At 37.1% G+C, this 11,564-nt stretch overlaps 1 protein-coding gene across 1 annotated transcript; it reads right to left on the reverse strand.

Annotated features, from left to right (window-relative positions):
* Positions 1 to 7,659: 7,659 nt before the first annotated feature.
* On the reverse strand, positions 7,660 to 10,377 carry LOC107560104 (low choriolytic enzyme-like). Its single transcript, XM_016244165.1, has 10 exons — positions 10,353 to 10,377; positions 9,636 to 9,720; positions 9,438 to 9,441; positions 9,276 to 9,341; positions 9,053 to 9,196; positions 8,741 to 8,858; positions 8,403 to 8,581; positions 8,219 to 8,300; positions 8,011 to 8,135; positions 7,660 to 7,796 (listed from the first exon to the last, which is right to left on the reverse strand). Coding segments are annotated over exons 2-10 (792 nt in total). The 5' UTR covers positions 9,708 to 9,720; positions 10,353 to 10,377; the 3' UTR covers positions 7,660 to 7,794.
* Between the last annotated feature and the right edge of the window lie 1,187 nt (positions 10,378 to 11,564).

The raw sequence follows: 11,564 nt of genomic DNA on the forward strand, positions 1-11,564 counted from the left end.
TCTGATATTCATATACTGGTGCTAAGGCTAATAATGTACTTGTAACAAAAAATCAATAGCATGTCTTCCTACTTCTCACTGGGAAAAAATACTTTGACAAACAAAAACATTTCTGCTATGGAACACCTTTTGATTCACGAGGTGATTAGTAGAGTCAGTTGTAATCTGTTTAGTCAGAAGGCAAACACAAACTGTTGTTTAGCTTATTAGCATTGCTAGCAGCACTACATCAGCATGGCAGCCAGGGGAAGTTAACCGAGCAACATAAAATCAGTAATACATCCCTTCAATTTCACGCTCAGACCATGACAAGTTGCTCTGGAACGAGAGGTGCCAAACCTCATGCCTCATGGCAGTAATCCGTGACAAGAAATGTGTCTGTGCGGTAGTGTGTGTGTATCAAGAAGGGAGTGAGTGACAGAGAGGGAATTTTCCTTGACAGATCTCTCCAGTTACGGGGATTAGGTGGAACAAATTTCCTGAGCTCCAGTTTCTCACCATCCTCTCTCTGACACTGCTCATTTTCTCTCCATCTCCTCAAAATAACTCCTTCAAAGAGAGAGAAGGAACGTCAGAGATAGCGAGCAATAAAATAAATAGATGTATGTTCTCAGGCTTAATCTACAGACCACCAAATTTCACACCTCATGCAACCTCCATCCCTCCGATCCCTCTTTTTTTCTCACCTCGTCAGTTTGTCACTTCAAGCAGGGTGACTGTATGTCTTATTGAGTGTTTGTGTCTTGTCGTATGGTTTCTGTGAAATTTCCCTGGTCTGTCAGGACTCAGGAGGACTGTTCTTTTTTTATGATTGATTTTTGGTCATTTATACATCTTTAAAGGAATTGCGAACAAACTATGAATGTTGCAGGCTGCAGAATAAAAAAAAAACACACACTTTCAATGTAGAGAATATATAAATTTTAACCACTTAAAGCAAAGTTTTTCTTTTTGATGTGCCAGAGTACAATTACACATGAATATTTTACACATTCATAGGCAGGGGGGAAAGGCGTGGTCGGCAAACTGGAGTGTTGAAGTCTGGCGGGCTTGCCGGTGGGCTTGCCATATGCGTGGCCGGCGGGCTGGAGATAGCCCTGGCTGACAGGCCTGCCATCGGCCTGGTCAGCGGGCTGGAGATAGACAAAGGTAAAATATTTATTGCTTAAAGGAATAATTCACACCAAAAAATAACCATTTTGTCATAATTTACCAACCATCAGGTTGTTCCAAACCTGTATGAGTTTCTTTCTAGTGCTGAAAATATTTTGAAGAAACAGTTTCTGGTCTCCATTGACTTCCATAGTATTTTTTCTACAAACATTCTTCAAAATATCTTCTTTTATGCTCTACAGAAGAAAGAAACTCATACAGGTCTGAAACAAGTTAGTAGATAGTTCATTTTTGGGTTAACTATCCCTTTAATTACTGTTAAACATATTCATATTTAAGTTCAGAACTTTGTTAAATATTTTTTTCCTCAAATTTTCCACAGGCACCCAAACAGCACCCCTGTGGGCCCTGCATCACACTTGAGTTACACTGCTAAACAAGTCATGAAAAGACCTTGGTTTCTCGTAGTTTTCATACTGTAGTATGGTACTGTTTCTGTTTCCAAAATTACATGGATTATTTGCATTATGTTTAATGTGATTTGAATTGTTCACACAAATGTGTATCTTCACATCTCACAATCAGAACTACTGATGTTACAGATCAGAGCAGAGACACACCTCCCACTAGGCCAGGAAATCACATTGATGTGTTCATGGGGAGTACTAAAAAAAGTGCCCTCCAAAAAATCGAATCAACAGCTTCCTAGTCAAATGGAAATGAATAGAGAAGGAGACTTAGGGGACTCACGGTTGTTATGAGCATTTGTTTGAGTCTTGATCCGGTGCTCTTACTGATAAACAGCCATCTGCCACAAAGTGAGAGACAGAGGGAGAGCGAGCGAGCGCAAAAGATCAGAGAGAGAGGGAGGTAGCTTATCCATTCCCCAGGGGGACTTCTCAAACCCATTCTCACCTCCTGAGGAGCAGATGGGGGAGGAAGAGGGACAGTATTGGATGAACTGGAACGCACTAATGTCTAGGAGGAGCTGCTGAAGACACTGCAGAGGATAATTGAGAACCACAAATGATATTCTGTGATATTTGCTCTATTTAAGGAGAAGCTAATGAAAAAGAGAGAATGTGCTCTCTGTATGGAAAAATGTGTGGTGTGTGTGTGTGTGTGTGTGTGTGTTCTTTAATTGTCTGGAGGTGAGAGTAAATAGGTCATGAAATTTTGTGTGCGCATATTTCATCGTCTGACCTATTTTTGTGGGTAATTTGATCATTACTCATCTGCAAATCAAAGCATTAAATCAAAACTACATTATCCTGTTTCTCAATTTCTTTCCACGCTGATTAATAGGAAGAATAATTATTCTATCATTATAAAATGAAATGTGTACAATAACAATTCAGCCTAGTGGATGATTCCAGAGACTAAAGAGTTCCTTTCACTGGCACACTCTTTAGCTCACCCAAAAATAAAAATCCTGTCATCGTTTACTCATCATGTCATTCCAAACCTGTATGGCTTTTTTTCTTCTGTGGAACATAACTGATGATATTTTGGGAAATGTCTTCATACAGTGAAAGTCAATAGTAACCAAAACAGTTTTTCTTCAAAATGTCTTCTTTTATGTTCCACAGATGAAAGAAAGTCATGCAGGACTGCAATGACATGAAGGCAAGCTAATGATGACAGGATTTTCATTTTTGTGTGAACTATCCTTTTTCCAACATCACTACACAGGGATCAAGAATGTTTAGTGTCACAATATCATTCAAACATGGAGTATCTTTTGTCTTTGATTAAAATTTCACAGTTGCTGTTCTCATAATATTGGGGTTAGGTTAGGTCAGCTGTTTAGCAGCTGTGAGTGATTTGAGTTTAGACAAGGAAATCCCTCTTTACTATCAGAATTATATCTCTTTTTAAAGATGATATCATCATATCGGTATGTGCAAGATATATCACTTTGAAGAGAGAATTCATCTCTCATCTCTCCTGTATGTGTGCTGTTGCTAAGAGACCAGCAGTCTGCCACATACCACCTCATGCATCCCCCGCGTGCGTTTGTTTCACACCCTCTGCCAGGAGAGAGGGAACTGTACCTTCTTTTCGCACCACACACGGAATCTCATCTTACAGTCAAATCACGCCGCTCATTTCTCACGTATAAACATTCTCTTACATGCATGAATTCTAAATAATTAATAATTAATTTTCCGAATTTCAAAACAATAAAAAGCATTACTGCACTCAAACAACAAGAAAAAAAATCCCTGAACTTTCAAAGAAAAATATGTTTATATTATAATTATAAAATTATATTATATATATTTGTTATCTTCTTTCCATGTTTACTCATAAAGTGTTTCTGCTCAAGACACTGTGATACACCTTATTCAGCAGTCCGTGACGGTGACCCTTAAGTGACCTTGATGTATTTTTAAAATTTAATTTTCTTCCATATTTTTCATAACTAAGCCAATTTACACAGCGTAAAACACAGGTCTCTTCTGTTTTGTGTTCTTTTGATGAAACACCATCCAAACACAACCTAAACACAGAACCCTGTGTCAGATGGTGTGTGAATTTTAACGAAACATGTCTCAAAATACTATGGTGGATTTAAGTGGTTTTATTTTTTTTTTGTTGGAAAAAAAATATGTTTCACAAGCTTTGTAAGTAGTGACCTGATCACTCATTATTTTGAATATGAGAACTTGTATTGGAGCATATTTTTGTCGACTACATGAAAATGGCAAACCAATCCACAGGGTGTCATCAAAAGGACAGGCATTAGTGTCAGGAAGTTTTTTTTTTTATAAACACAAGAAAATGGAGGTAATAATGGTTAATAAATGTAAAATGCTCTCTGGTGGAAAGAGCAAATCCAGATAGCTCACTCACTTTCAAATTTCACATCACACCACAATTGTTCAATTTACTGTCTTGTCTGAATATATAGAAAAGCATTACTGCACTCAAACAACAAGAAAAAAAATCCCTGAACTTTCAAAGAAAAATATGTTTATATTATAATTATAAAATTATATTATATATATTTGTTATCTTCTTTCCATGTTTACTCATAAAGTGTTTCTGCTCAAGACACTGTGATACACCTTATTCAGCAGTCCGTGACGGTGACCCTTAAGTGACCTTGATGTATTTTTAAAATTTAATTTTCTTCCATATTTTTCATAACTAAGCCAATTTACACAGCGTAAAACACAGGTCTCTTCTGTTTTGTGTTCTTTTGATGAAACACCATCCAAACACAACCTAAACACAGAACCCTGTGTCAGATGGTGTGTGAATTTTAACGAAACATGTCTCAAAATACTATGGTGGATTTAAGTGGTTTTATTTTTTTGTTGTTGGAAAAAAAATATGTTTCACAAGCTTTGTAAGTAGTGACCTGATCACTCATTATTTTGAATATGAGAACTTGTATTGGAGCATATTTTTGTCGACTACATGAAAATGGCAAACCAATCCACAGGGTGTCATCAAAAGGACAGGCATTAGTGTCAGGAAGTTTTTTTTTTATAAACACAAGAAAATGGAGGTAATAATGGTTAATAAATGTAAAATGCTCTCTGGTGGAAAGAGCAAATCCAGATAGCTCACTCACTTTCAAATTTCACATCACACCACAATTGTTCAATTTACTGTCTTGTCTGAATATATAGAAATCATTTAAGTTGGTGATTTACGAAATAAAATAATGCTTTAGAAATGCTTGCCCAGTGAAATCTATTACTACAAAACCCCCATATATATTAAAAGAAACAATAGCTTGAGTAGTTTGTGGTATGAACATGTACCTTCTATGATGCTCTTCCAGGTGACACAGATACAGTTGTCTGTTGGTTAGCTCGTGATAGAAACCAAAAGCGGCTCATGATGTATAGAGCTGTGGGACTCAAAGCTGATGTCTTCTCTTTTAGTGGTGCAGGGCTTGAAGATATGGATACAGGATATGGAAGCAAAAGATCCCAGATCCCACTGGATGATCTCTAGTTGAGGCTGTGAGGGCAGCATAGATCAGTTATATTGTGGTCATATTAAAGTGATGACTAAAGAATATAAATCACAGCTAGAATACAATACACAGTAAACAATTTTGTAAAGAACATTAATGTTTTAAAGAACGCAATACTATACTAGGCCCACATGGAATCCGTGCCCACAGATTTATCTGCACCCAGATCTGTTTATTTGACAGGAATGCATCATTTTAATTCACTTTGCTCTGTTTTTTCGTCACGTAGCAAAAGAAAGTTTGCCTATCTACTGTATAGACAGCCAGGTTTGATTAAAAGCCCATATTACCAGCAATGAATTACCCCTTAATATATTTTGGCTAGCAAATTTGATTATACTTTCATTTTTTAAAATAAATTCTGTAGAATTCCAGAATTCCACAGATTTTTTAACACAATCAGTGAAGAAAATGTGGATTCTTCTATATCGGTCTGGCAAAAACAAACAGCATAACAGCCGTTAAATTGTGCCAAGATCGATTCTATCATATTAAGACATGATTTACATCTGTAGTTATTCAGCAATATAAACTATTAAATCTCACAGGTATGAAAAGCAATGTGGCTTGTCCTATCAGTGATTCCATTGTAGTGTTTCCGGATAGCAATATCGTAGGCCTATTCTGTTCAAAGCCATAATGTTGCATGTATTTTAACTCAACTTTAGTTTTACGTTAAAGGGGTCATATGATGCTTTTTTAAAGATCATTATTTTGTGTATTTGGTGTAACAGAATATGTTGACATGCTTTAATGTTCAAAAACACATTCTTTTTCAAATACTGTACATTATTGTAGGTCCTCTATGCCCCGCCTCTCTCAAACGCTTCGTTTTCTACAAAGTCCCTCCTTCCGACAAGCGCAGTCTGCTCTGATTGGCCAGCTGACCTAGTGCATTGTGATTGGCCGAACACCGCAAGCACTCGTCGGAAATGTAACGCCCCTTACCATAATCGCGAGCTTTATCTTTCAAAATAAATGTAAAGACAGAGCCTGAAAGGGGAACAGAGTCACGTGACAGATACAGTGATGAAGCTGGTATGTGTGCAGTACACAAGCCACGGTTAATACAGCTGACTCCACTGCGATCGCACGCACACACACACACACACACTGAGCAAAACCTTCTTTCTTTGCGTGCACATTTGGGCGGCATTATGCAAATATTTCCACATAGTGAGGTAGATATGTGGGGGCGTGTTAGAACGAGCCGTTTTAGGGGGGTGTGGCAGAGTCTTAACTTTGATAAAGAATATCTCTTTGGTTTTGAGACTTTAGTCTTTGCAACTTCAGGGATCTTATCTATGCACAATCAGCTTGTAACACTCCAAAGAGAAAGGAAAACTTATCCTTCATATGACCCCTTTAAGTTAAATGCAGAGGACCCCAACAACAGGGAAATCTCAGTTTTAACATGAAAACTACTTATACAGAGATGGTATGTGTTTGCAGCACCTTCATGTTACAATCAGTCAATATTTGAGTTATAACTACAAGGTTGAACATTGCTCAGTCATCTATATAGTGCTTAACACTTACATTGTTTCCGCATTAAACGAGAAACGGAAAATGTGCAGCTGAAGCTGAGTGATAGCTACTAGAAAAGCTTAGCTGAGGTGAATTCTCCATCTCTCCGCTACGTACACAGACGTCGACTGAAGCGATTGAATAGCAGATGACCTCTGTTAAAACAGCCAGTATAAAATGGTATTGGTCTTTGTCTCTGCTCATGTAAATATTGAAAAACACTGACAGGAGAATACAAATGTCAACTAGTGAGTTTTGAAAGGTGTGGGACGGGCGTTTAACAGGAATTAATGAATTATGGGTGAATGTGTTTTATAGTTCATACTAGGAGTTTAATTTAATGTTTTTATGCTTTTACATTGTTCTGTGCAGTTCAGTTTTACAGTCTCTGATATTATATCCAGCATTGTGCTGGATTTTTTCTGCTATGTTTATGGAAGAGTTGGGTCATTAAACCATTAGTTGTGATGAGTAAAGAAACTTTATTACATATAAACCTAACATATTTATTACTGATATTTGACTGGAATGATTTGTAAGTGAAATATATTTGAATAAAATTCACATTTGTTTTTTGCTGCTGTCTTTATTCATGGCCATAAAAATATTATTTCATGCATTGTTCAGTATAAGAATCCTAAAAATCAGAATCTAATAAAAAAAAGGTAAGACTACAAAGATGTCCCCTTTTGTAAAACTTGATGCATTGTGCAATAAGATAATTCTGCGATTTTTTTTAACTACTTCATGAAACTGTCTCTGCTGTAACATCTTGAATTCTGTAAGCAGACATCCCACATCAAATCAATCATTAATTATCATAATCAATGATCTTGAGTCAGGATCATTTAGCCTCTTTAGAACCATGTGGAAGAATTTGCGTGTGTGTTATTATTAAATTAAATTTATATTAAATTTAAATGATTACATTTATTATTAGATATACTTTACTATTTGAAAAAATGTGAATGATGCATTTCTTCACAGAAATTCACCCATTCTTTTGATTTGAAAATTTATTGGTGTATTATTTTGCTTAACACATCTGATAGAATGATGCTGGTTCAGCACAGTAGTCAACAACATCCATGAGACTTTGGATCTTCAGTGAATTGTTTCCTCTGCACTGCAAGTCTGGGTGCTAAATGCATTTTCACTGCTCCTAAAGGATAGGGAAATCACCAAAGGTCAATTTAAAGTTCCCCTTACTTATTTTTGTGCTAAAAGTAAAAAAAGCATTAGTAAACATATTTTTTTGTGTAGTATATCACCACAGATTTGCTAGACAATGCAGTGAAAATGCATGCAATCACTAATTTATTCCTCCAGCACTAAACAGTGGTGGTTCGGTTTCTAGACAGTAGTGTGTCACTCACAGCACTGGTAGAGCCTGTTGATTCTGATGATGTCATTCTGGCTCATCTCGGTAGATGTGCCCAGCGCAGCATTATTGTCAGGAATGGGAACCATAGTGGGGAGGCCATTCTTGGAGAAGGCGTATCTGACAGAGCGAGTGACAGATGCAGTTAGATGACAGTGTTACACCAGAGAAACGGCATCTCCTTATACTGGAAGCTCCCTCACCTCTCATACTGCATCACAGAGCTGTAGTCATAAGGAGTTCCCTGGTTTAGAGTGTCGATTTTGTTGAAATTGTACTTCATGTCTGATAAACAAACAAAACATTTAGTCTAGTAGATGTGCAATACAGTACTGAACTAATCGCTACATGTATTCTTCAGAAATGAGTTTGTTATTAACAATGTACCATCAGCGATGTTCTCCCAGATGACTTGGATGTGATTGTCACGGTCGCTACGAGTCTGTTCATGGTTGAAGCCAAGAGCGTGGAGAAGCTCATGCTGCACAGTGCTGTGGTAAACGCAACCATTACGGTCCAGAGACACAGTCTGGGCATAACCCTGACGACCAACGTATGAGTAGCATCTGTAAGACAATAAAATCCATCTCTTGATCATAGATACGTATCCTTTTCATTGTCATCATTCTAAAATTTAAGCGTAATTCTCATTCTGAAGCTTCTACCTGTCATTCTCATCTTGCCAATAATGTGAAATGTTCATTCAGTATGTCTCTGTTACATACCCACTGCGAGATTCAATGCTGATATAGTCTCTCTCATTGCTGCGGGGGAAGAAGCGGATGCAGGTGCTGTAGGAGAAAGAGTCCAGGCCACGCTTGATGATCTCCAGCTCACGGGAGGCTGAAAGGGCAAAGGTCAGCGCTTGCTATGGAAATTTTTACTTTTTTTTATTTCACACTCACATGCATTCGCACTGATTATAAGACTTAATCGTAAGAATCTGCCCTAAAATCAGGAACATTAGAGAGTCTCTCCTATTTTGTATTCTCTTTGGGCTCTGAATGAAAACATAAATCATAACACTAGTGACTTACAGTAGTGGTTGGCGATGACATAAGGCACATAAATCATGCCGTCGCTGTATTTGGGCCAGAGGCAGCCATAGGAGGTGCAGGGATCAGCATTTCTCTCATTCACAGCAATGTCATCCATTAGCTTGGGCTCATCAGGTTCAGGAACTAACACATAAACAGTTCATTTGGGACCGTTTAGTAAAGAACAGTTGCAGCATAATGATGTGTATTGGTGAGTACATACTGATGCCTCTGTTGGCTCTGTGCAGCAGTTCAGACACAGACAGCTGAGCAGACTTGTCCTCAACAACTATAATAAAAACACATCAACACGTTCACTAATGAACTAGTACTTCAATCAGTTCATCATGTAGAAACTGTCAGCCTGCTGGAGTATTTGACTTACCAGGCTGCATGTGAGTTATGCCAGAACACCACACACAAAATGGACATGGAAGAGAAACATTACCTCAAGTCAAACTCCTAAATTTACATTCTTAATTATAACAATTATTAGTATCAGAGAGGTGCATGCATAATGCAATGTTTTTGCATGCATTATTTACAACCTACTGATATAAGTGTGCGTGTGTGTGTGTCTTACCATCTCCTCAGCTCTAACAGAGAAGACAAGGAGCTGGGCCAATAGGCCAAAAGTCACCTTGATCACAAACATGGTGTCCAAAGACCTGCAGAAAGAACCAGGCCACAGCTGTTTAGGCAGAATGCCTCAAATGAAGGTCAACTTCAGCTCTTTTATTAATATTTATCAACATATCATAATATCCACCCATTTCTACCCTCATGTTCTGTATACGGTCACTGGGCAAAGGCAGGAAAAACCCCCTGAAAACGTGGCCAGTCCATCACAGGGCTCATATCATAATATGTCTCCATAACTTTGATTAATTCTATGTGTTACAGTAATACTACAGCACCATAAGGAGGACACAAAATGGGATACAATACATTTTTGATCTACTTTATAATCACATGCTGTATAAATTTGATTGCATCATATAATAATTGCTGTTAATAGTGTTCATCGTCTGTTTGATTACATCCTTAATTGATTTTCCGTAAATTTCTGCCATATGTACATTAACTGACAGTCACCACTGATAAGCTACTACTAAATATTGTAGAAACGTAATTTTCTGTATAGTTGCTTTGCAACGATTTGTATCGTGAAAAGCGCTATACAAATAAACTTGAATTGAATTGAATTATTATGAACATGTGCCTTTCTTCATCTAACGCTCAAACAATGTTACAGTTTGGTTAAATATAGATTTCTTTGAACAGAGAGAAGGAAGCATACCAGTTCTCTTACCATAGATGTCCAAAGCCAGTGCAACACTACAGCCACAAGAAGGTTTTATACCTAGACTGTATCTATACGATCTTTACAGATATGGCCAGAAGGGAAGTAGACATGCTGACATGTTGTTTGAAAGAGAACAGGTGTGAAATTCCCTCATCTGTTGCTTCAAATAGGAACACGTCACACACAAACCTATGAGTGAGAACATTTGCACTGTATGTTTGATATGAACCACTAAACGGCATGTACCATTCAACAACACGCATAAGGTAGGCTACTTTCATTATATGAGTTATATCTACAACATATCAGTGGTATTTGCATAAACATGTAAACACTTGGGGCATAATTATATAATATTAAGTTAGTATTTATTCATTTGCTATAATTTTTTTGTAAGTTAATACATAAATTGGAAATTAATTCAGTTGTTTTGTCTCTGGTTTTAAAACCTTAATTTATATAATTTGTTATGAATTTTCATTTCTTTTTTCTTCGTAAATCTAATCTTCCATTATTTCAACAAATATTTATGTTGTGATTCTTGCTGATCTTCTTGTGCTGTTGTATGTAACTGCAGGACTGAATGCATTGTAATCATCTCACCAAATGGATTCAGGAGCTGTAGTTTGAAGAATCTAAACATTAGAATCTCCAGCTCATTGGAGTCTGGAAGGGCAAAGGGCAGATGTTGCTGTGGATTTAATAATTGGTTTACTCACTGGCTATAAAATGCAACAAGAATCTTAGCAGCAAACCAAAGGTTCTGCCCCCTCTCAAGCTATAGGGCAGAGTCTGGCCTACTCCTTGTTGTGAGCGCTGAATGTGAGCATACATCAGTGACATACTGCAGTGTGTCTGTATTCTCAGCAATCTCTGCTCTTAGCTTTTAAAGAAGAGTCAGATCTCAAGTGATAAGATTAAGACTTGAGTCATGTCTGGTATTACAGGTTTTGTTTTGATCAACAGCACCACCAGGTCTTCAGGTTTATGTATATTAAAACTGCATTAGATACAATAAAATGATTCTCGTGTTTTTATTTTGTTTATACTGAACCACAACATTCAAACTTTGATCACAGTACAACAAATAAATGTATGTCCTTCATGATGAACTGAGCAATTAACAAAATACTGTACAAATATTTTATTTGCTTTTTAAACATCAGATGATAAAATGCCATGACTAATAGTTTTTTGAGGTTTTTT

The sequence above is a fragment of the Sinocyclocheilus grahami genome, unplaced genomic scaffold (assembly GCF_001515645.1).
Source record: "Sinocyclocheilus grahami isolate Dianchi unplaced genomic scaffold, SAMN03320097.WGS_v1.1 scaffold710.1, whole genome shotgun sequence".
NCBI lineage: Eukaryota > Metazoa > Chordata > Actinopteri > Cypriniformes > Cyprinidae > Sinocyclocheilus > Sinocyclocheilus grahami.